The following is a 26,862-nucleotide window of genomic DNA, read 5'->3' on the forward strand; positions in this document are numbered from 1 at the left end:
CAGACCGGGGCACGAACCCGTGTCCCCTGCATCGGCAGGTGGACTCTCAACCACTGCGCCACCAGGGAAGCCCTACCTGGGAAGCCCTACCTGGCCTTTCTTTAAAAATACATATATTTTTATGTAAAATGGCATCACAATTTGAGAAGAAAAAGAAAAGAAAGGGGGGATCAATTGTTTAAATACAGCACTGTAAAAAAACGTAATCTTCTATAACAATAATGTTATTTGTATTGTAGAAAGTGCTTTAAAGATTATAAGATTATTTTTACAATAACTTTTTAGCCTTGTTAGTGTAGTGCTATTCAAATTTCACAGAGGAAACGGAGTGAAGTACAAGTAAGTGGACTGTCTTCAGCAGTCACACAGTATGTGAATTTCATAGCAAATACAAGGTTAGACCCTTGGGGATCCGTGTTGATGTTCACCCCTTCACTGAATACTTCCTCTCCTACTTTATTCCACATTAATAATTCACTTCACTGGAACGATGCCTGGTTACCTCAGCCCAAGCCATGGATGGCTTTCCTTCATTTATTGTGGTAAATGCTTAAAGAGAATATTGGCACAGGGTTATTCAGGGATATTTGATAACAGATTGAAGCGTGAACATGCAGCCCCTGGAATCTGTAAAATTTATGCTTTTTGAGTGATATCCAAATATAGATGTTCTAAAATTGTAGCTGTAATCATAAAGACATTTTATCATCTCTATTATGTTTGTTCCCAGTGTGTTTACGTAAAGGATGTATGACAATTATTTTTCTTATCAATACCATGTTCTGAAACAGAGAACCTACGAAGTACAAACTTGTGTCCCTGTCTTTTTTCACTTATTTGCGGGATGCAGGTATTCTGCAACGGGAATGTAGCTGATGATAAAATTTCAGTGAAAACTCATGATGACAGTATAACTAAGCTGTTTCCCTGACTCAGCTCCAGTAATCTGGAAGGGCTGTAATGAGCGATATGTCCTCATTTTACTTTCTGGAGTCAATAAAATGGTCAGATGATATTTGGAAATAGCACCTTTACATAACCATTTTTTCTCTTTTGTGAACCTTGCCACAATTAAATCATAAGTTTTGAAATGCCTGGCTCTTGCCAATTATGGGAGATAAGACAAAACAGCAACAGCAGTAACAACTAAATCTAAGGCAGTGGTGGGTTTTGAGGACAAAGGGCTCCATTTGGTCAGAGAATGGATGGCACTGTAGGTAGCAGAGTTAAAAAATAGTTAATTTGAACGTGGCCAAAGGACTAAAGCTCAGAATGTTTCCTTTCACAATGAGAAAAAGGAAACTTCTTCTCCTTACAGCTTAATCACTCTATTCCTATTTTTAATACATACTACTTTATAGAATAGCTGGACCACATTTTTCAAGCTAAAGTAAAAATTCAAGGATTTATGATAATCCTATGCGGCTGGTTGTAGGTGTTTCGTTTTCAACGGAAGCATTTCTCTTTCTTTGTTGCAGTGCTAACATTTCTCAGCTTCTCGCTACAGTCTTCCTGAAACTACTCAAGTGAAAAAAAAAAAGTCTTACCAGATAAGCAACAATTCTTACTGTACTGGGGGAATATTTCACATCTTCCCCATCTATTTATGAGAAGTAACTTCTTCAAGCTTTTAAAACCAGAATGTCAAAGAGCCCAGTGGAATCCTACCTTGCCCACATACTGATAATCGGATCCTGTGTATTCCTCCAGCAGAAAGAACTGATTCCACATCCAGCTCCTTTTCGAACGGTTCAGCTCATTTTTGCTGTTTCCAGAGAGCTCCAGGGTCCTTTTCTTTGCCGGGAAACCACTAGTCCTCTTAGATAATGGAGTTGAGAAAGTTGGGTAGGGCTGGCCAACCCAAAAGAGAAGCAAGAAGTATCGGTAAGTTCTCATTTTGATGACACAGTCCAGTCTCTGAGTAGTGGGTACCCTTCTCCTTGAAGTGTCTTTTTTCACTGCACTGTATCCAGCCTCATTCCTCCTCTCTTCCTTAATGTTCTTGGCTTGGCTCTCAGAGGATATCTGGAAAGAATAATAACATATTAAGCATTTTTAGAGATGCTTAAAATTCAGCGTTAGAGCAAATAAGCTCTGGGAAAAAAAGAGGACATAAATTTGAATAGCAAAACAACAAAAAATAAATTGTCTATCAATTTTGAAATGAGGAAAACAGTCTTTCAGATATGCTAAATGGAAGGTGTGTTCCGAGTAGGAAGCTGCTCTTTTCCTCTCTCCTTTTCTATCACTTAAAAATCCTATTTTAAGTAATAGCATTGCTGTAGGTCAACATGCCAGAGTGGATTATTTCACTACTCTTTTACCTCTGAGTATGTGGGTTGAGATCTGGTTAGAAGAAATGAGTTTGTGTTTCTGATTCTATTTGCATATTTATCCTCATGAAAGAATATCACAGACAGTTTTGATTCAATTGAAAGTGGATAATGTTGAAATTTCGCTACAGTGTATCGAGCACCTGTGATGTGGAGGCAGAAGCCCGTTCTGCAGACTCTTGGCTTCGGAGATGTGTTGTGATGGAACAGCCTGGGTCAAATAAGCTTGGAAAAGACCTAATGCCTTCCCTTCAGGATGCTCATTAGCATATTGAGGTTTCTTTTTTTGTTGTTTTTTTTGAAGATTTTTGTCTTAAAAAAATTTTTTTATACATATTGATGTTTCTGAAGTGAAATTTTGTAGCAATGATGATAAGCCTGCATTTAGTCCAGTATATCCCAAACTTGACCAGGAAACTTTTTTCCTCATACAACCCAATTAACACTACAGGATGGGTTAATGAACAACCTATGGAATTTGTATTTAACAGAATAAAGAATAAAATGAACAATTCTATTCAAATTTCTTTAGGAAATCCTGGTGGGCTTTTCTCTCTAAATTTTACTTGTATCATAGGCAACTAAGTATATATATTAAAATTGGTCCAACAGTTTCTATGTAATTTTCACAGGTACATCAGATATACCTCAATACCACAGTGAGGGCAATCGATGGCAAGATCTTCAGAAAAGTCAGCTATTATAATCGCGGTAATAATCTTCCATGACAAATACTAATTTTCAAAAACACAACCTAGCATTTGAAACAAATCCTTGGGCCAGAGTGCTTGGCAAAGATATCACAATTTGGTTTAATATCTTATGTAAATTAAGTAATACATGCCTATATCTCCTTCCTAAACTTTCCCATGTTTCTTGAAAAAAATCCAATAGATTACTCCTTCATCTTACTATTTGATATAGAAAACATATTTTCTTAAATAATACTAATAAAAAAGTGAAGGGCCTTGTAATGTAGAACAGAGTAGTAATTAAGCTGGTACAGTTAATAAATAAGTGCAGATAAAGAAGCAGGTTGTAGGTAATCTGATCAGTATTTTTTTTCCCCTCTATGTCAGAAAAGATTTGTTCCCTTTTGTCCTATTTTTCTACCGGGTAAATGTATATATGACCAGTTTTTTTTTTTTTTAACCTCAGCAATTAATAATTATAGCCACCCAACACATGTTTAAGTGGAAGTTTTCTGTTGGAATGTAAGTGAAATATTTCACTTATTGTGTTCAGTGTTCAGCATTTTTAAACCTTTATTCCATTATTATGCATCTTCTTGACAGCAGGCTGGGGAAGTTGAAACTTCCACAGGTGAGTGAATTAGTACTGTGACAATTAGTCATGCTGGAAAAATGCCAGGTAGCTATATTTGTCATTATGTGGCCTTGGTACAGGTGTGGAATGACTGATGATCAATTAGGTAACGACGGTTCTTCTCTCTTCTTGTGGATGGTACATAAAGGGGACTGAGAGACCATATGGAGAAAAGCCCTCTAAAGACATCTATTCATTTCTAGTAGTAGATATTACACTGAAGTTGATTCAGTGGAAATTACATTTTTCTTAATTTCCCACACTCTCCATTATTTGTGTAGACAAATCCTGCAGTGAAGAATTACACATCTGCTGCTGCACTCAGTGTGTGGCCCACAGTGCTGGCAGGAAAGAGGGATGCAGAGAATGGAGGTGTCAGCTGTTTAAAAGGCAGACTCCTGAAGGCCATTTTAAAGAAAAATCGATCCCTGTGGATGTTGTATGCAAACTCTACAAGCTGTTGCCACTTGACTATTAAAGACTAGTTCTTTTTAATATCGCAGATACCAAAATGTCAAGTATTTCATATTTTTTTCTGCTTGGCTGGTAATAAGCTTTTAAAGTGGTACAAATTTAAGCAGAGTTTCCAGGTATGGTAGAACATGTAGTTTTGCTGTAACCCAGCTCTTTTTGTACCAACTTGGTAGGGTGTATCCTTGTTAAAACTCAATATGCAAAATTACTAAAATTACCATGATCCACTCATATTTGGTGTTTAAAGGGATAGATTTCTCTGTGAAATTCTATAGTTAAAAAAAACTCCAACAAACTCTACACTGTTGAATATATAACTTAGCAATTCTCATATAATACTTCTCAATAGTCAGGATTGCATAGCGGTTAAGATTATCAGTGTTGGAGACAGATTGCCTGAGTTTAAATTGCTGTGAATTGGGGAAAATGCTTGATTTCACTGTACCTTAGTTTCTTCTTCTGTAAATGGGGGTAATTACAGTAACTACCTCATAGGGTGTTATATATGGATTAAATGAGTCATTGCATGCACTTAAAACAGTGCCTAGCACTCAGTAACGTATTAAAAAGTATTAGCTGTTATTATTATTATTACTACTATTGTTACTATTATTTGCATTGCAAGTGTAGAATCCATCTACAGCAGCTTGCAAAAGTCTGCAAAAGATAGATTGGTTACCTCTTAGGCTTTAAATACTTTTTTTGTGTTTCAAGAGGCATCTCCAAGCAAGTCAAATTCTCTTAAAATTAAAGAATAGAAGCACTTTAAAAATCAGAATTAGTCCGTTTGCCAATTGTTTGCCTTTGTGTAGACTTCGATTCTGTATTTCACAGTGACAGTATAGAAACAGAGAAGGCGGAAGCTTTATGCCCACTGCCTGCCTCAAGAATATGGGCAAAAAGGAAAGTTCACTGGAGGACAGACTCATTCATACAATCTATGTGTTTTTTTCCCCTTTCCATTTTGTTAAAGTTTTGAAAATCATCTTTACTTTATTCAGGTGAAAAAAAAATCAGACCTAGCTTCAATGTAGCAATAGTGCCCTTGCAAAAATGGGACTGGACATACATGTCGTCTTGTAATTTAACATGCTGATATTATATCGGATAAGAATTTGATATAGTTGAAACTAATGATATACAGACTTTAGATTTTAATCTAAAAATATGAAATGAAAAAAAAACCCCATATTCCAAACATGACCTTAGATGCAAAAAACTGGATTCTTAAGGTGATAAATGGCTGTAAGTTCAAGGAAAGGAAGGAAAGGGCCTGGTATAGAACAACTTTGAGAAATATGGGAAAGTCGCTGACTTCTGAGCAGTCAAAATACAGGAAAACCACATGGCAAGTAGTAATCGGATGTGCTGGCTCGTTCTGTAGGTCTCGGAAAGTAAACTAAAATGACAAGAAAGTAATGGCCTACATAGACAATGAATTTTAAAATAGCAGGTATGGTTATTCAAGAAGGAAAGAACCAGAAGATTAGACAGTGGGAATGGAAAGAATACAAAACAGTGTGGATATTGTATCTTTTTGCCCCCATCCCCTCATGGCATTAACAGCAAATGAGTTAGAGATATCAAAAACTCTATACAAATGAGTTAGAGATATCAAAAACTCTATACAAACCTGACCTGCCTAATTACAGCCCAATGACAGTTTAGCAATGAAGTTAAAAGATTACTTAATAGACCAAGTCTCTACTTTTTATTTTCTTTTTGCTAGAATCTGTTTTTTTTTTTTTTTGGGGGGGGTGGATTTCTATTTCTTACAGGCAATAGTTTGAATCTTTGCAGAAGCCTTTTCTTAGTCATGTTGTAGAAGGTAATTAAGATGTTTACGGTTAGTGGGGCAAAGCCCACATAACATTGATAATTACATACTTTGAAAATTTATTTGTCTGGCAGCCAATATGCATATATACTTCAATCTTCACAAGAGTACATAATCAGCTCCAGCTTTTATTTTAATGCATGCCAGTTAGAAGAAGCCTGGGCCTCATTAATTCAGGGTCTACCAATTTAGAATATGTGATAATTAATGGCAGAAGCTGGGCTGAAGTCTTCCTTTGATTAGCAAAATCTTTTCCACTAGATCACTGGAAATTAATAATGTAAAAATATTTCATAGGAGATATAGAATGAGAAGACAAACTACAATGTCTTCAAGTTCCTTGGAGTACTTTGGAATCACCTTTTATTTGCAAATAATTAATATGCTAATTAGAAAACTTTTCTATTGATTGAATTGCTTCTTTAGTGACTTATGTTTGATAACAGTCTGAATGACTCAACTATATTATCTGGTTTTGAGATACTGATTTTATTATACTATTTACAGGCAAACAAGTAAATATTAGACAGATTTAAAAGCAATATAATTACTTTAAAGTTTTAGAATTCAGACTTAGCATACATTTGTTCTGGTGTTCTTGATTAATTCTAATCAGTGCAATATTACTATAATGCCATCTAGGCTTACAAATTAAACCAAGTACATTCATTCTTTGGCACGCAGAGCCTTAACTTTGGCATTGAAAGCAAGTAAGCATTCAATAAAGCAACATTATTAATATACTTGAACCATTTACCCTAGTAAGAGAATGTTTTAAAATCTGTTATGAAATTATTTCTTCAGATAAATGGTGTTGCACAGAAATACTGGAGCATAGCACTTTGCATAATGCTGCTCACAGAATATTATCTACCCATAAGTCATCCTAACCCATTGGCATAACCCATTAGTAATGCTTTTAGCATATGTACCATAAGTCCCTTCCGAATTTTTGGTACATCTTCTCACATTCTATGGTCAGTGAAGTAGAAGACAGCTGGTTATTTACAACTATTTACCATTTCTCCTGACCCTATTGTATTCCAACTCTTGAGAGCCTGAAACCTCTCCATTCTGACACTGTCTTTGGGTGCAGTGGGGACAAGGATGGTATTTACTCCATTAAAACCGGCAAATCAAAGAAGCAGGACAGTGATGTCAGGATGAATTAAACAGAGTGAAGCCAAACGGACAGGTCTTCCTACAAGTAAATCTTTAAAAATATATATACGTTCTTTATTCTAAGAGAAGAGTTTTACAGCCAATTAAGTTTGTTCACGATTGATTTTCTGATCACCCAAGGAACTTTGTTTTGAATAGGTTGCCACCTGCTGTGAATAAAAATAAGTCTATAGTACATGGCTGATCTTCTAGAAGTGGTGACATAAGGATAGAACCAATTTAAAATTTTTGGTAGAGATTTCACATGAAGTCTTCATTTCGAAGCCTCCATTTCATTTTTCTGTAAATGTCAAAGTCACTGTTGAGTAAAATTGGTTCCGTTTCGTGTGTGTAATGAACTCCACTGAAATGTGTCAAACAGCCTTGGCATCTTTCATCACACAGCATTCCTCTTGTGCCAATGAATCATTATGGCAACAGTCATCGAATGATGCCCGAATTTTTTGTAAATATTTATATTTGTGGATAATATGCCAATCTGTTTGCAAACTGATGTGTTTCCAGATGAACCTATTTCAACAGTATTACCCTTGTTCTAAAATCATATTCCAGACATTGCATTAATGAAGATAAAATCAAATGTGTTACAGCACATAAAAGGGCGTTTTATACATAGTTGAGGCTCAAGGAATATTTGTTGGCTTGAAATACTCACTTGGGAACAAAAAACCCCAAAACCTGAATCAAAAAGACACAGTTCTTTTTCCACATTTTTTTTTGGGGGGGAGTCCAAACTATTTTATTGTGAGAGGAAGTATCAGAATATGGTTAAGAACAGACTCTGGCACGTCACATGTCTAGGTTAGAAGCTCAGCCCCACCCAACACTGGCTGGGCAAATAGGGGACCGATGTGTGTCTCAATATTTTTTATCTATAAAGTGGGATGATATTAATAGTGCCTACCTTGTAGGATGGCTGTGAGGATAAAATGAATGAGAATCTATGTGAGGTCTTAGCTAGTAAGATGGTTACAACTACCTAAGTTGTCAAAGAATATCTTAGCAGAGGATACACTTTGCCTCCTGCACATTTCTTATTTTGCCTTTCACAATTAAGAAACTTCAGTCAGTCGCTCGTCTTTAAAGATCAATGCATGCCTATTTCTGGATTAACTTGAAACCACAGAAGCTCTGGTGACATCTTCATTTCTGGAGTGGAGGGAGCTGCCTCCTGAATCAGTGCTGGCGCTTCCCCATGATCCTCTTGGATGCCTGCCCACTGTGTGTTCAATTGCCATTCAGTTGTCTTTTGCCATCTCACATTCTCTGCAGTTTTCTTAAACCTGCTTGCTTCATTCCTTTATCAGTTATGAAACCTGCTTGCTTCATTCCCTTACTGCCTGGCTCCACAGGGCCATTGGGCTTGTGGATGCTCTCTTTGACTTGTGTGAACAAAGGAGAAGAGAAAGCATTTTATGCCTTTAACTAGCTATTCATGGCATGAATTTTAAACATTTCTGTAGCAAACTATATGTTTAGGTTGTAGAAATCTATGAAAGACTTGGTTTCATATTACTCCCTGCTTGTACATTAGGCTCTCTGGCAGCTTTACTTCTTTCGGATGCATAGCCGTTTAAGACAATGACGCCTGAACAAGACTGCAAGATGTCAAAACCCACTTGCAAGATGTCAAAACCCACTTGCGCCTTAGTGTGAATGCTTTCAGTGAGTTTGGTCTTCTTCCAATAGCTCAGTGAAAAGGCAGCCCGAGTGTACTGGCTGGGAGCTACAAGGGTACCGTAGCGGGGGTGAGGAGTTCGAAACAGATTTAACTTTATTAAACTGCGAAAGGAGTCACATGGTTGCGTTTACCATTAAGTCATTGTGAAGTGACTGGCACATCACAGATGCTTTTTAAAGGCTCATACTCATGAAAGTGCTATGAGGAGTGGAGATGTTGTATTTATTCTTGCTGATATAATATCTGAGCCTTTGTCCATTATATGAAGTCTAGCTCATAATAATAGTTAAATTTGCTGTGCTCTATTCCTGAACTCACTATGTGCGCTAGATACTGTGCTGAGCACATCACAAATACGTCTTCATTTAATTCTGATGACAATCTGTGTGGTGGATGATATTCTTATAATTTCTGCAGATGAGAAACTGAAACTTACAGAGACTGAGTCACTTGCCTATGGTCAGGTAATGGGTACATGATGAAGCCAGACTCCAGCCCTGGCATCAGACCCTGGAGTCCTTGCTCTGAACTCACTCTGAGGAGTCACAGGCCAGGCTGCTGTCCATGATAAGTGCTCATTATAGCTGCGACCTTACAACTGAATCTTCACAACTCCCCTAAACGTGTAACCACAACACAGGTCTCTGAGAGGTAAAAATAGTTGTCACAAAATGTATAAGCTAAATAAGAACAGCAAACAAAGTTTGCTTTGTGCCATACAATGGGATAAATGCTCTGTAAACATGTAGTCTTAAACAACAATTCTTTGAAATGGAGACCACCACTCTTATCCTTTACTCCAGACACAAGAAACACAGGCTTGGAGGGACTGGAGGCTTTGCGCAAGGGTGCACAGCTAGTGGTTGGCAGAACTTGGACCAAACCCAGCTAATCTAGAGGCTCCTTCTTAACCATAACATTCACTATCTCATTTTTATTTTGCTCATGGAAACAGCATCTAGGTTTTATTTACTCTCATTTCAGACAAAATTTGAACAAATTTATCATCAGGTTTCTAAATCCCCAGCAAATTAAAGAGACAGTGTAAGGAGTGCTGGAGGCTGGAGTCCCATTAGTAGGAGAGGGTGGCTGAAAGGCCCAGAGAAAGGCTTCAAAAGACAGGCAGAGGGCTTCCCTGGTGGCGCAGTGGTTGAGAGTCCGCCTGCCGATGCAGGGGACACGGGTTCGTGCCCCGGTCTGGGAAGATCCCACGTGCCGCAGAGCAGCTGGGCCCGTGAGCCATGGCCGCTGAGCCTGCGCGTCCGGAGCCTGTGCTCCGCAACGGGAGAGGCCACAGCACTGAGAGGCCCGCGTACCACAAAAAAAAAAAAAAAAAAAAAAAAGACAGGCAGAAAACTAAAGACAGAGTGGACAGGTAAGGAGCTGGCCCTGGTGGATAGGCGACACTCTGTGCTCCTATGCTGAGAACAGTCTGCACATAGTGACACCAGATAAACATTTGTAAAATAAGTGGATGCATGGATGAATGCATGAGCGACTGAATGTAAGAATGACTGAACGCCTGAATTGATGATAGGACTAATGACTAAGCATGGACATACAAAAACCTCACAGCACTTGAGGAAATCCAGCACATGAATAGTCGTGATAATGATTCTGAACATTAAGAAGAGTTCCAAGTTATCTTGAATGTTTGGTTTGAGAAGGCATGGATATGTAGGATAAACACAAGCAATACGACTGTCAAAAGTTACCACAGTGATATCTGTTTGGCTGTGCTGTGCAGCATGCAGGATCTTAGTTCCCCGACCAGGGATTGAACCCAGGCCCTTGGCAGTGAGAATGCAGAGTTCTAACCACTGGACCGCCAGGGAATTCCCACAACAGTGGTATTTAGAAGCACTGCTGGGTGTTAGGCCTCACTGTCCTCTCTCTTACTCCCCGTGTTATCTCAGGCAAGCTCTTCCACCTCTCTGAGCTTTTGTTTCTCACGTGTGACAGTGGGGCTGGTGTGCTGATATCCACCGATAGAACAGCCCTGTGGTAAGAAGCACACTCTGAGCCAGTTCACCCATATGTATCCCAGCATCAATACTTATTAGTCTTGAGAAGTGGGCCAGTGGCTTGATATTCTGTGCTTCAATTTCCTCATCTTCAAATTGGGAATAGTACAGTTTTAGGGTCTTAAGGGGCAGCACCTGATAAATAGCATTTTTCTTTCTCTTTCAAACTTCAAAGAAATTAAGAAAACAATAACGAAGGAGTGTTAGACACCAAAATCTCACTTTTATCAGCAAAAAAAAAAAAAAAAAAAAAAGCCAGGCTGAAAAGGTAGCTTAGTTTGAGAGCTTAGTGGGCTTGCTAAGTAAACCCAGCATTGGGTAGACTCCCCGCTGGAGTCGGGGTTACATTCTATTTTGCTTTTCTTTTACAAAAGCAGAAGTGGTTATTACCTCTGGAGAGCAAGCTCCAATTCTACGGTTCAGAGCCAGAGGGAATAACTTTCTGCTCTCACCCCTAGCTGGCTCAGGTACAGTACCCGGAGGTCTGAAGGAAGTGATCGGGCAGAATCTGTTTTAACCCCCATGAATTAAAAACAGATCATTAGAGACATTAGTGATCCTGAGAGCCAGTAAATCACTTATTAATTACCAACAATTCTTGCACTTAAAGCTTTGCTTTCTGGAGTTGTTTTTTTTTTTTTTTTTTTTTTTTTTTTTAAATTTATTTATTTATTGATTTATGGCTGTGTTGGGTCTTCGTTTCTGTGCGAGGGCTTTCTCTAGTTGCGGCAAGTGGGGGCCACTCCTCATCGCGGTGCGCGGGCCTCTCACTATTGCGGCCTCTCTTGCTGCAGAGCATAGGCTCCAGGCGCGCAGGCTCAGTAATTGTGGCTCACGGAGCTAGTTGCTCCACGGCATGTGGGATCTTCCCAGACCAGGGCTTGAACCCATGTCCCCTGCATTGGCAGGCAGATTCTCAACCACTGCGCCACCAGGGAAGCCCTCTGGAGTTGTTTACAGCATCACTAAAAGGAAAAAAAGTATGAATAATTTAAAGACTGGGAGTTTAAAGCTTCTCTTAAAATATCTCTCACTTCAGGTCAATTATTGCATTACAGGCAAAATGAATTCTTTTCCATCTCTCTTCACCGTCCTCACCAACCCCACTCCCCCAACACACACAGAGAAATATGGCAAAAAAGGGAGGATATGCTTTGGACATTTACCTGTTAATACTGAAAAGCTACAGTGGCTATTCTCACCCAGAAGGACGGCACTGTTTACAGAGGTGTAACCTTTTACACCAAGTTGTTAATGGGAAAAAATAATTGAAGCCCTACTTGCTATTTGGATAGCTTCATTCGTTCAGTGTGTTTTATGCAACACTTTATTTTCAGAGTATCCATAACCTAAATTAGATCCTTCTCATAATATCCTGGTGTAGTATCTTTGAAGAAATTTAATTGAATAAATATTGTATAACAACTTCAAGAGGTACTGCAACATTTAAAGGTTTATTCCCTGAGATTAACTAAAGTAGAAGGGGGCCTGTGAAGTTGGGGACATCTTAACTCATTCAGGCTAATGTTAACTGACCATCACACTAGACTTGAACTGGTCAGGAAGACAATGTGCTTGCATGGGTTGCTGGATGTTTTATCAATTCTGATGGCCTTCACTTACAAACTTTAATTAGAACCTCTGTTTACTGGAGTCAAATTGTGCATAAAATATCATGCAAAACATTTTAAAAGGGAATTTTAATTATACCACTAAAGAAATGCCCTTGCTCAGTGTTTACTAAACACTTGCCAGAACAAGTTAATTAATACATGTTTAAATAAGTGAAAGAAGAAGGGAAACAAACAAAAAAAAATCACATTCATCTTTTGTCAAGTTTCACTGCAGTTGTCAAAGAAGTTCAATTTCTAATTTAAGGACTGCACTATCACAGTGTACATGTGTAATTATAAACAATGGGGCACCAGAACACAATGAAGGCCAGCAGAAAGATAATTCTCACTGGAAGTCGTTGTTCAAATTAGCTGTGCATTGTTATTTGATGTTCTGCAGTCATCAAATCAAGCGCTTTTCAATTTCATTCACCTATTAATTATTCCATGGTAGAAAATCAGAATGTTCACGTTACTTTTTTAATAGGTCAGTAATATGGCCTTTTACTTATTTAAAGCTACAGAAAAATACTTTTTAATAGAAAGAGCGTAATATGTAGAAAAAGAAAACTTTGATGATAGAGTTTTCAGTTCTAATTTTAATATGCCACCAACTTTTCAGCTTTATCTTTTCAAAATCCCTATTTTCCTCATCTATTAATGTAAACCATACTGCTTGTGCTAGTAAAGACAGATATTGGAAAACAGTTGATAATCTGCTAGAAAAACAAAATGAAATCAATCTTTCTGGGATATGCCCTGTTATCTCAGTAGCTTTATGAAAAAGTATTCAAAAGTAGCTTCAGAAAAAAAAGTATTCAAAATAATTTTGAAATCTTTTGGAGAAAGAAAATGTACATATCTCATTAACGGTAACTGCCATTATAAAGGAAATTATTCTCTTAATCAGCATGTCCCACATCAGTCCTATTATAGTTTGTTCCTGTATTGCTGAAGCTGATTACCAAATTTCTCAAATCCTCTAAAAAGCCACAACCTGTGCAAATCTGGGAAATGACATTGACTTAGGAGCAGGCCTCCCTTAAATGTCCGTTTTGAACTTCCACTGATGGGCCTGGCCAGACCAGTTCAGACAGCTGAGTTAAGCCTCACTGATTTGTTATAAAAATTAAATATGATACAGTATGTACAACACTTACTGCATTGCCACCTAAGCAGAGAATAAATAGTAGCCAGTATTGCTTTTGATACCATTGCTTACCAAGAGCTGATCTTATGCAGTGCAATAATAGTACATAAAACATTCTGCAGTCGTTGGGCCACTTAATATTAGTAAAAAACATGAAGTTGAAATATCATAAAATGCAACCTGCTTAAAAGACAAAACAAAAAACATTTCCTTCTCTATATTATTTTTCTTTATCCCTAGAAAAAGGTATGTTTGGTACCTAAGCATGCTGACTTTCTCTGTAATTTCAGTTGGCAGGGGAAAGAGAAGTTCCTAATATATTTTTCCTAACAAAATAAAGAACCTGAAGTTCCAGCATATTTACACACCTACCAATTATGAAATGAATTTCCTTGGATATTAAAACTAAGCCAAAATATAACTTAGTCCTATAAAATACTGTCAAACTCAGCTATAGGTCCACTTGGAGCATCAGGAATTATTTAATTAGCAATTGATGAGTGGACTTTAATGTAACTTTATTTTTTCCCACGACACAGGAGGAAGTTTCCACAGTAGAAAGTTTTTGTAAAATGAGCATTTTTCTCCAGAGGAAGAAAAAAAGTACATATTATATATATGTTTTTAAAAACATTTTAAATGCATCTGAGAGTCAAGTGTTTCTGACATCCTGAACTTTAGATGTTGCAGCTCAGTCACTGATGTAAAATTTCTTTCAGATGACTGTAAATAAAAATCAGGTATCCATGATTATAAATACTCCATTTCACACTTTCTTCAGCAACAGCAAAAAATTTCAATTAATTGAATCTTAGCCAACTACAAATAATGCCAGAAGTGCAATACTTGGTGCTCCAGGTCATGGGCAACCATTAATTAAGATGCAAAGGATCAGCATTAGAGGCCCCCAATACAGATTTTTGTCCCAGAATTTCTTTATCTTTTTGATAGGTATGGGCTGAAATATCTATAAAAATGCAGCTTCAGTTATATGGGAAAAGAGGGTATTGGGTACAATCTTTATTTTGCTTGCTCTGGAATTTTTGATAAAGTTCTGAAGTGTCATTTTTGAAAATGAAAATAAGATTATTTTCACTTCAGGGTTTTTATTTATAGAATTAAAAAACCCTTTGAATTCCACGTTACCTCTATTTTAAGGGAAACGCCAATTCAATGATTTCCCATTGGAGAGATGGAGGGGGAATACTAAGATCTTTTAAAATGGTTAAAGCTACCAAAAGTAAAATTTGTAAACTAGGACATACCTTTTTTAGAAGTTTTCCCCAAATCACTTGCCAAGAGGCTAATAGAAATGAATTATTGTCAAGGTACTATCCATAATCTTTCATAATATCTAGATTTTCTGGCAGTAAAATTTTGTGTGTGTGTTTGTGTGTGTACGTTTTGCTTTCTGAAATGTAGATATTTCTTCATATTGCTTTATGGTGGTTGAGTTCAAACAAGAAGAATTCTGAGAAAAAGATCGCGCAACTTGTTAGCTTCCCAGTTTATCATCCACCTATACAAGATTTAATGGTTGTGTTAACGCAGGTCTCAAGAATAATTATAGTCTAAAACAAGTCCTTAAAGTAAAGAGATGAAAAGAACTATATAAAGGGAGGGCTGTCATGAAACAGAAATTGCACAAGCAAGGGAACTTTCATCGTGTTGACTAAGTACTTTACTATGGGATTCTTTTTTAAATTAAGGTGCCTAGAAAGTTGGATGAAAATAAAATATGTATGATTAGCAGGGAATGCCTTGGCTCAGAGTAGATGGATATGAGTGGAGAAAGGACAGAGAGGTGTTTTTTTCCCCCCAAGTCATTACCAGCTTCAGTTCACAGAAAAGTTATTTCAAATACTCTCTTTGAAAGGCTGCTTTGAGGTCTGCTTTTAATTTGAACAGTTAAATATCGTATTCATGCCAATGAGTCTTTTTTCTTGTGTTAATGTCATTAGGAAGAAAGCCTCCCAGGACAGAGTGAATATTGTAATTGCTTAAAAGAAGAAATATATGGCATACATATTTAATAAAAACCTCTAAAACAATTTCCTTATGTTAGCTAGGCATTTTTGTTTATATAAGATAGACTTTTAGTTTTTAAAAAACTAAACTACATTGAACCATATGGAAAAATCTCTAGAATAAGATTTTAGCAAATAACCTCTCACAGATCTTTCTCTGATTATATCTGTTTAGGTTGCAGGTCTGTTTTACAGGATCCTTAATCTTGTTCATACAATTAGAGTAAGCCACACTCTATCAGTCCGGAAAACTCCTAAGAACAAGATAGGAATCATCATGAAACTTTGGTCATAAATTCCATAAGGTAATTGCTTTGGTATTTTCCACATCTTGAAATGCTCCAAACAACTGAAAAATATTTGTTTTCATGAAAAGTTAAAAAAAATTGAACTCATCACTACTTTTCAGAGCTCAACAGATCGCTGTCTACATGCACGGCATTTCTCACTGCCTATAACTAAAGAGAAATGACTTTGGCACTTTATCTATTTGAAGAGAAATTGTTACTGCAATTGCCTATGAGACATCAAGCCACCTGCCACAGCATCCCTGGCTGTTTTGTTTTGTTTTGTTTTTTCCTTTTGTCCAAGGCAATCCTTTCCAGTCAGTGGGGATAGGAAACCACTATGCCACCAGACAGAAGTAGCTGGAGCATTCTGGCTAAGAGAATGGGCTTTGGAATCAGTCAGATTATAGGGTGAAAGTTTTATTTACTTGTGTGACTTTGGACATGTTATATAACCTTTCAAAGTTTTATCCTTTCCACCTTAAACTGAGGATGATTATATTCAGGTCCCAGGTTATTAACGTGGAGATTGAATGACAGGGTGTACAGAAAGAGCAGATACATAGTAGCTGTTATTAGGTCATTTTGGGGGTGAAGGTCTGATGAATTGATGACTTTTGAGATGTTCTTCTTTGTCATAATGGCTTTTCAGATATGGTAGCTAGCCGACCCTGAATCTTTTCTGCAGAGATGTCCTGAGTAAAGATCCCTGGGAGGTCTAAAGGCAGGACCCAATGTGTGAAATTTATTGAAATCTTCAGTTTTATCCTAAACACTTATGCATATTTTGTGTTCTACTCAATAACAGATCTAAATTGTTTTATTAGCAAAATCATTTTTGCCTCTTACATCTTCTTATAAATCTGATGCTTTGGTGTTACCTTCATACTGTGGCATTGCCTGACCTCTGGCACCGCACTGGGAACAAGAACGGCCAGTCCGGTGCACATTGGAGAAAGACCGGGAAACAGACTTCCCTAAACTTTGCTTTTTAGTGCCTTCGTACAGGTGATGAGGGGTTGGGGGACTTTGCTTTTTAGTGCCTTCGTACTCCCTCTCTGTGACCACCCCTCTCATTCCAAAATTAAACATAGGCAGTGTAGGTTCTCCTGTATGGATCATCCCCTCATCATTTTTAATTTAAATTTTTAGCTGATTTGGCTGAGAAATAGGGTGCAATGGGGTGGAGATAGAGGGTGAGGAGAACAAATTTTATCCTTTAGTGAAAAAAATTAAGTAAGATAATAAATGGTAAAACAAATGCCATTCTACGTTGCCCCTCACACGTCCCTATTTTGGAGTCCATTAAGAAAATGCTAAGATAGACTTATAGTCGGTTGTTTTAGAAATAATGGCATATGCTCAGTAGAGATTGAATCTCATCCTATGAATCATGGGAAACTTGTAGGTAACTTTGCAGGTTAAGTGGGAAGGAAGATTACAAACGTGCTTTGGGTGGCCTGCTATGCAGACAACTGGGTTCTTTGCTTTAGGCTCAATAACATTTCTTGTAAGTAAAAATCCATGAGATAGTAAATCATTGCTAAATAAATAAAACATGGTATAAATAATAAAATCATTGTTTCTATCTGTCCTCAACCTTCTGTCACTCCGATAGGTTACCCAACTCTTCAACTTAAAAATAAAACCTCATAATATCTCCTGTTCACCAGCAGCCCTCTAACCGCATGAGCTGGGACACACAGGTGAACATTGTAGGGGTAGGACGGCACTTGTTACCATTTCATCCTGGACAAAGGCCAATAAGGTAGATGGCAGAGAGGGAGGAAAAGAGAGAGGGGGAAGACAGGAATAATAAGGGCAAAAATGTACACTTATCTCCCCCTGTCTGTTTACATTTCATTCACTGGAAGTAATGTTTACTTGTTCCTGGGGCCCTTTCTTACTTCATAGATGGGCTGTTATCTCATTTTGGTGATTAGACTGTGTCATACACATACAATGATCAAACCAAACTTGACTGAGTGTGCGTCTTCCCTCCTTAGCTCAGCCTTGCTTCCTGCTGGAAAGGGATACGCTTCTTCTGCTCCCCCTCTCTCAGCCCCTAGCCCCCAGGTCATTCATTACCTTAAGTCCCTGCCCACTGTCAATGCTGAAGCTGTCAGTAGGGAGGAAGGGACAAGTGACGGGACAGTTCTTTCTGCTTTCTGTGCTTGTCAGATTGTTCAAGCTGATGTTTCTGGATAGCTCAGTTATATGATTAAAATGAACTTTCCCCTCTGGGGGCACTTTGATGGACTCTTCAAAACTTCCCTACTTCTGGCACCTCTTCTACAATTCCCTTGCTCCAGACATATATGATTCTACTCAAGATGGCCTAAGAGGACACATTCTGCAGCACCTGGACACTTTTAGACTCTCTGCTGAAGTTACCGTGCTCCTCCAGGCCCTCCCTATTGGACAGAGCCCAAGATGATCCCCTGCCAGTTCTTTCCCATTTGGCCCGTTTGTGTTCTCAAGAAACACTCATACATCCATGTTGTGACAAACTCCAGCCCATCCTAGTGAGGCAGACTGCCCCTGGTTCTATTGCCTAAAGAGTGATCAGCCCCTCTCTCACACCCCAGTTCACAGCCTGCTTTCCCTCCCTCCAGTGTGAGTCAGGAAATAGTCCCCCTCTGTGTCTCCCAACCACAGGGAAAAACATCTCTCAGCTGTTTGGGTGGCCCCATTGATGTCTCCCTTAATATTGAAATCTCCCTTGATTAGTTTTAGGATTGGAAGGTAGCAGCCCTTCTTATAAAAGAGGGTGTGGGGGAGGGGGCTTCCCTGGTGGCGCAGTGGTTGAGAGTCCGCCTGCCGATGCGGGGGACACGGGTTCGTGCCCCGGTCCGGGAAGATCCCGCATGCTGCGGAGCGGCTGGGCCCGTGAGCCATGGCCGCTGAGCCTGCGCGTCCGGAGCCTGTGCTCCGCAACGGAAGAGGCCACAACAGTGAGAGGCCCGCGTACCATAAAAAAAAAAGAGGGTGGGGACTGGACAATGACAGAGCCCTTCAGTAATGTCACCTGCAAATCCCTTGCATCTTCTCCATCTGGTGAGGTTGTCCTTCATACCATTTACAAATTCTGCACATGGTAGGAGTTGAATCCACATCCTTGTTGCCCATATTATTTTGGCAACGCAGTTTCCACAGAGTTAGGAAGAGTCTTCATCCTTGTTACATACAAATCTGGCTCAGTTCACTTGGGAAAAACAAGCAAACTCTCATGATAACTAAAATTAAAATAATATATGAACATGGTGCCAAAATTAAGTCACTGAAACGCATTTAACTTCTCTGGCAGGTAATCCAGCACTTAGAGTCTGATTTGACTATAAGAACAAGTCTGCACAAAATCAGGCTGAAATGGTCATAAAAAGAAGCAAACTTTAAAACTGTATCAAATTCACATCACGAACTTTTCCTTTAAAAGTGATATTTATAGGCTTGGTGCCAACCTTGTAAGTAAAATCTGAAGCAAACATTTCCTTTGCACATTTTCATGCAATGCCTTTGAATACGTTGACCAGAGAGTGGATAAGATACTGGTTTGTTTTAAAGCTATGAAGCAAGGTTCCAGGTTTGGGCATGAGCTGTGTCTACCTCTAGGATTCTAGCGGGTCTCGATGTGCCTGGCAGACTCTTGGGGTCAGCCTGCCCAGAGTCTGTGAGCATGAGATACCATGATGCCTCCCAGGAGAGAAATTGTCCTCAGGGAGGGAAGTGTCAAGCAGATAAGCTTAAACCTGTAATGAAGCCTCAGCCATCACATGGGAAGGACAATTCTGAGCATAGTATGATCCTGCCATTTGGATATGTCCTTTTAGGGACTCTGGTCTGAGTCCTAGGGAGGAGAGGGCTGCAAGTAGAAACTGAAAGAGCTATTTTCACTAAAGTCTTCTGGGATGCTGAAGAGTCAGATGACCTAAATATCCCCCAACCCCAGCTGCTCCCTTAGCCTTCCTGGCTGAAAGAAGCAGCTCCTCCTCTGTCTGTTGAGACTGATATGGTCTTGCTTGAAGACAGCCTAATAATGCCAAATTGGGATAGTTACCTTGCAAGGGGATGCCAATTCTACTCATGTCTCCACATTACCAACCCCTTCACTTCCGCTAGACTTGTATCCAGCAGCATACCTCAGCAGGCTCCACGGAGCCAATTACAAAATCAGACCCAGGAGAAGAAGGCTCTAACATGAAAAGAACTGCGAGATTTTGAGGAATACATATTCAAATGGATTCTAAGGGTGTCATACCAGGTAGGGAGGAATACAGTTTTAGACTGAGCATGTATGTATTTGTCAGATATTCTTGCTTCTGTTTATTCGGTTGGTTGACTCAAAACTTGCCTCAGCAGTGGCCCATGTTGAACGAAGTTGAGAGGCCAGAGATTCATTGGTATAACACAGTAGAAGGGATCTAAAGGCTGAGGGAGACAGGAAGTTGAAGTGGACTTATCTTTTGTTGCTGTTCATGCACCTTAACTAGATAGTCTCCTGACCACATCCAGGTGCCTCCAGAGAACACTCCCTTCATTAACATATTGAGAAAATATACCGGCATCCTTGCAAAGTGCCAAAGAGTTGTTTTCTGTAGGCTGGTGATGAATATGGTGATGCTACCATTGAAATGGGCTCCTTAGTTGCCATAGTGACTACATGCTGCCAGGATGGCAGAGGCAATGTGCAGCCTGGGACCTTAAGAGGCAAGATGGGCACTGTGTTATAACAGACACCCCAGCCGGAATGGTGATCAAAGAGGGATGATCTGCAGAAATCTTTGCTGGTGGCTAATGGATCATGGAGATCTTAGGACTGAAATAGACAGTCTACTAAGGTCCTCTTTGATCTGTAGAGCTGCAGAACTCCAGATTTGGCAAGCAGAGCCGCCCCATATAGAGACCAAGCCACTAATCAAATTCTAAGACTTGAGGCAATTCCTAGACCTAGCAACTGTAAATGAAGAAGAAGTATGGAATCTTTGAGAGCAGATCTTTAGAGACCCCAGCCTTCCCCAAGGGACTTGTAGCTATTTATCAGAGTTATTATGTACAAGGAAAGAGAGACCCCAAATTCTTCACAGTTTTGACGGTGGAATATCTCTGAAACTCTACCGGTATGGTCTTGCTTCTGGTTTACTTTATTAGACAGAAGCATCTTCATTAACTTCCCCTTGACTCTTTCTCTTACAATGCTCACATTTCAGGAATCAGAGAGCTAATGTAGAAATTCAGTTCCTGGGTTTATCTATTCCAACTACTTACTCAGTAACTGAGTTGGAGTGGGCACATGGACAGTGGCTCTGAGCTGAGAATAATCCTGGGGTCCAGACACCACTGTGGTACACTGGTCACAATGGGAATTTTCGGAAATGAAGGGGAAAATGGAATTTGGGGTCAAGCCCACCTCTCGGTGGGCCCAGTGGGAACACAGTGTGGTTATTTTCTCAGTGGGGGTGGTAAAATTGAGTTGCCCTGCAAACTGCCTAGGATTAGGGGGACTTTGCTTGCCTGGGACTTCTTCAGAGCTTTACAGCTTAAGCAGATAACTGTAGCATCATGTTCAAATATGGTATATGTTGTCTAAAAAATCCAAAGATATTCTTACTATTCTTCAGGGGGGACCAGGCAGCAACTTGGTTGCAGGTCAGTTCTATCAGGTTTCTTCTCTCTTGGAATAGACACTTATCCTTGATATAGATTTGATTTCCCTGAATGCCATGATGCTGCCACTACTCCCTTCCATAGACTTACTTTGCCATATTCACTGTCGTAACAAGCCAACCAACATTGCTCTGAACAAGAAACTTTTCCAGAAAAAAAAAAAAAAAAAAGCAAAGCAGTGGGTGAATGCCTATGGGATTATCCGATTTTTTTTTTTTTTTTTTTACCATGTACCTTATTACCCTGAAGCAGCTGGCCTTAAAGAAGAGTGGATTGGCCTGTTGAAAACTCAGTTACAGCAACAGTTGGAAGACAACATTGTGAGACTGGGTTACCGTCCTCCACGATGCTCTGATCTAGTTAATAACATATGGTACAGTTTCTTCATAAACAGAATTCCTGGGGTAGAATGGCAACTCTCATTATTACATCTAAATTTCACTTGTAAATATTTTATTTCTCAATTCCACGGATTAGGGCTTTGCTGGTTTAAAGTTCTCATGATGCAACGGAAAACGACCTCCACTAGGGGACGTAACAATGGGTCCATTTAGTTGAATGTTGAGATTGCCACCTGGTTACTGGGCTCCGCATGCCACTGGGCCAACAGGGAAAAAGGATGTCACTGTATTTTAGGATTTATCCTGTTTATCAAAGGGGAAATAAAGTTGGTGCTTTATAATAGGAATTAAGAGGAGCCCAGGGACCCTCTTGAATGACACCTAGTACTGCCATGTAAGGTGGTAAAAGGGAAGAGTGGAACAACTCTATGGCAGAGACTGTGATATAGTCACCAAAACACATTTCCCTTTTCCGTGTAGGCACAATGGCTAGACTGTAATTCCCAGCCTGCCTTGCAGCTAGATGTGAGCATATGACTGTGGTCTGTCAATGGACTGTGAGGGGAGCATTATATGCTACTTGCAGGCCTAGCATATAAGATAAAAGGAGCTAGGGTATTAGAAGGCCACCATCATCTGACCAAAGATACCCTCTTGGGGCTTTACTTGAAAGAGGAATAAATATCTCCTGGGTTAGACCACTGAAAATTTCAGGTTTATCTGTTCTAGCAACTGGCATTACCCCAACTAATTAATTACAAACCCCTTAAAAGCACAATTTTCCCTTGAGTCAATGGCACACTTCAGAAGAGAGCCTGCCCACAGGGCTTTATGTCTGTATTCTATCCAAGAGGGATGCTTTCTGGATGAGGGGAACCAAACAGCAAGAGACCACAAGGAGATTCAAGCACACAAGTTGGAAGAGGTTGGTCTGAAGTGGTTCTCTCACCTTAGGAAACCATGCAGTTGAGGTGCCCTTGTTAGATGCCTGAAAAACTCATACTTGGTTCATACATGAGAACTTTATTTTGAATGCCTGCCATACACTGTTGATGTCCAAGGGACACCATGACCAGTAAGACAAGAGACACTTGCTTTGTCTAGCTTTCTCTTATATGCACCCAGTGGTGAGGATCAATAACTTGAAGGCTGGTGGGAAAGAGCAGGAGGGAAACAACCTGTCTCCAAAACAAGTTGCTGCTGCTGTAGCCTCACTGAGGTTGAGGAAGTGAAACAGGATTAGGTCAGATCTGACATTGGAACTTGTCATTGGACAGGACCAGAGTGGACTCTAAAAATAACAAGGTAACCAGAAAGTTATAGAATTTGCCCAAGATAACTAGGGAGGGAAAGAGAGATTCAAGAGAGCATGAAAGAATGTGGCAACTGAAGAAAAGGAAAACCATTTCATGCCATTTGACTGTTAAACACAACTTAGAGTGACGCTATAGTCATCATACACCCTCTACTTTTCACTCTGTGTTGCTAGATGAGCACGGAGAACAGTCAGAATGAATCCTACCATTATGCTTCCTAATTGTGGGAGAAACCAATTCATATTAATAAATAAAAATCGCTGTATTTCTTCTTGGCAGTTGGTGGGCTATCTGAGAAGATGGAGGTTTTCATAAGGGAGGAATGGAGGAGTTCTTGATGGAACTGCTGCCCATGGGATTAAGGTGATGAAGTGATTTATTCAGCATCATATTTTCTGCTCCAAGGATGACCTAAGTGATCTGGCTGTGTCCGACCACGCTTTGTCTCTAAGTGAAGGTCAGAATACCTCAGGTGTTGATGGTAGTGGAAATATTCCCTCACTGCTCTCTGTGAACCACTGCTTCTGGTCTGGCACACTGCAGTTACTTCTACCTCTTTCCCCCAAATTGAAGAAAGAAACGCACAACATTAGCATTTCCTAAAGTGTGTTCCACAGGAATCTAGTTCCATGGGATATTTATAGATGCTAAAGAGGAAAAAAAAATCTCTTTGATCAAATAACTTGGGTAAAGCTGGATTAAACAAAGGGGAAGAGTTTTGTTCTTTACCATAGAAGTTCTCACAGCCTTGATTATGCTAACGTTTGTGGTGGAGTTCATGGCAGAGACACAGAGAGTAGAATTTCACAGACTTCTAAGTCCATGGACCCTCTTTTAACTCCAGATTGTTTTAGAGGACTGAGTGTTCATCAGCCCATACTTTGAGACCTGCTGGTCCAATTCATTTCCCCTTGTGCACAAAAATTCACAAGTAATGAATGGATGTGAATAAAAAGAGAAAGTTAGTGAAATCCTATTCATTTATCTAAAAGACCGTTTGAAGAATTGTCTGTGTTAAGATTACGTGCTTTTTTCCTGGACTAGAGAGAGGGCAGACTATCCCTTGATGAAGTGAAGGCCAGTGGAACAGGAATGCATGTTTAATCCCAGCGCTAGAGAGTGATGAATTCCTCTGTGACTCTTCTAATACATGATTTTCGTGCGAGTTTTAAAATGAATACTATGCTTTTGCCTTGTCAGATTTTCCACTTTTCATCACATGCCTCACTTTTAAACGGCCCATGTGGATAAGAGAAGCAGTACTTGCAAGCCACACATTTTGGTCTAATCAAGGCAGACCCTAAACTCACCTTGCTTCTAAAGTTGGGTTTATTAACCATTCATTTATAAACATTTGTTTCTATATACTTCCAGGAATTCTCCTTTTTACCATTTCACATCTTTATATCATTGATTTCTAATGAGCTAAATTTTATTTTTAAAAAATTCATTACACAAATGGAGAAATAATCTTCCACTGAAATAGTATGGATTAGAAATATGGATTTGGTAGTCATCTAAAGCATGCGAGCAATCACTAAATCAATTCTCATTACTCATAAAATAAAAAAGTATAAACTTGCAGGCAGGAAACCTAGTTTCTGTTTCTTCTGTGTTTCTAATAAGTTCCGTGGCCGTTGGCAAGTTTCTTTACTTCTTTTAGGCCTCAGTTTCTTCAACTGTAAAATGAAAGGGCTGGAGATGATATCCTCTAGGGACCTTTGAAGCTATAAAATTCAATGATTCTCATACTGTTATTTTTCCTAAATTTCCACATTTAGCACATTTCAATATGTATCTGTCATTGTGCTGCCCTGCAGAGGAACAGTTATGATTTCTAGAGCCACACATCCATGATACACTGAAATAGATGACCTAACTGGAATATCATACCCATTATTTTATAGAAGATGAATGAACCATCATCATTCTTCTAGCCGTCAGTCAAAATTGTGTATGGGCGTTTGGCTACTTAAGTGTGTCTTTTTTCCCTAAATGTGTATAGAGAAATAAATGTATGACCCCAAATTCAGATTAACTTTTAACTTCTGAATATCCTACAACACGATCAAGTACAAAATTCGGAAAAAGTTGATATGCTCATAGCACAGAGAAGAGGCAAAATTTTCTGCAGCTGTGCTGTCCAATACAGAGCCACCAGCTCTGCGTGTCTATTGAGCACTTGAGATGGTGCTAGTCTGAACTGAGATGTGGGTAAAATACATAACAGATTTTGAAGACGGTGCAAAAAAAAAGAGTAAAATATATCATTGGTTATTTTTAATATATTGATTACTTTTTGAAATGATAGTATTTTGGGTATATTAGGGTACATAAAATGTATTATTAAAATTAATCTTGTTCCTTCTTACTTTTTAAAGTATGGCTATTAGAAAATCTAAAATTACATATGTGACTCATTATCTTTCTAGTGGACAGCACTGTTCTAAGGGATTCTGTCATGACAATGAACACTTTAGATGGCAACACTGAATTCTATTTTATTCCCATAGGAAGATTAATCAATATAAGTAGCTCTAAACTTTTAAGAAGGCTCTGTTCCAAATTTTTGGGTCACTTCTCTCTCAATTTTTTTTAACATCAAAACAATATAATGGAAGGCTGGTTACTTTCCCAGGTCAGCTCTAAAGCTTATTTAACCTTTAAAGCTTAAATATTGTGTATAAGCAATGAAAATAGTAGAATACACCACTATTGAAGGAATAGTAATTTCACAACATAAAATAAAAGAATAAATCTTCTTGTTTGTTTGTTCTAATTATTTATACTTGAGTTAATTCTGCTCAACCAAAGAAGAAATATAAGGAGTTGGAAACCTTCAACATGGCCCTTCAGAGGACTTCAACACATTTTCAAAGATTTAAATTTTTTATGTTTAATAACACTTCAAACTTAGGGTTTTCATTCTTTTTAAGGCATATGTGATTCTTTCACTACCTTCTTACTTATTGCCAGGATTACAGTAATTGTTTTGAGCTACAACAGTGAAAACAAAAGGGAAAGAGAGGAAGAATTGAGAAAGACTTCTTTTCTACTTTCAAGGAGGCAAGTGAACCAAGAGAGCTTGCTTTGGGGTTAGGGGACAGCTTTTGGGTGGGAGGGTGTGGGGACAGAGAGGGAGTGAAGGCCATTTCTATGCATGGTCTTCCTTTCTTTGAAATAGTACTTCTCAATGGGTACATTTCTGTCCGCAGCCTGAGAGCACAGCGTTCTACGGTAGAAATAAAATTTCCCCATTTGATTGTCTTTTAGGATACGTAAAATGTACAATAGAACCTGACTACCTTAAAGCCAGCTGCCACCACCTGACAGCTGTATGCCAGACTGAAAAAAATCCTTAAATGTTAAATTGAAGGTAATTTAAAACATCTCCAATGACCAACATTTGAATCAATCATGCCTATGTTCTAAAGCCTCCATTAAAAAAATCAATTTGTTACCTATTTTAAAAAAAATCAAATACAGGGATATCTGAATAAAGATTTACGTGGTCCTAATTTCAGAGTATACTTTGGTTTCAGGTTTTCATGAGGGGAAGAGCCAAAAAAAAAAAAAAAAAGAAAGAAAGAAAGGAATTAATATCTAT

The 26,862-nt window shown here is 38.8% G+C and overlaps 1 protein-coding gene across 4 annotated transcripts in view; it reads right to left on the reverse strand.

Moving 5' to 3' along the window:
* Positions 1-26,862, reverse strand: part of CDH6 (cadherin 6) — a 131,332-nt gene that overhangs the window by 60,060 nt on the left and 44,410 nt on the right. For 3 of the 4 annotated variants that reach the window (XM_032626679.1, XM_032626676.1, XM_032626677.1), the window contains exon 2: positions 1,669-2,025. In XM_032626679.1, coding sequence (XP_032482570.1) covers positions 1,669-1,896 — 228 coding nt within the window. In that variant the 5' untranslated portion in view covers positions 1,897-2,025. Of the gene's footprint in view, positions 1-1,668; positions 2,026-11,446; positions 17,834-26,862 lie in introns of those variants that run through there. The other variant, XM_032626678.1, reaches the window with a different exon arrangement.

The sequence above is a fragment of the Phocoena sinus genome, chromosome 3 (assembly GCF_008692025.1).
Source record: "Phocoena sinus isolate mPhoSin1 chromosome 3, mPhoSin1.pri, whole genome shotgun sequence".
Lineage (NCBI taxonomy): Eukaryota > Metazoa > Chordata > Mammalia > Artiodactyla > Phocoenidae > Phocoena > Phocoena sinus.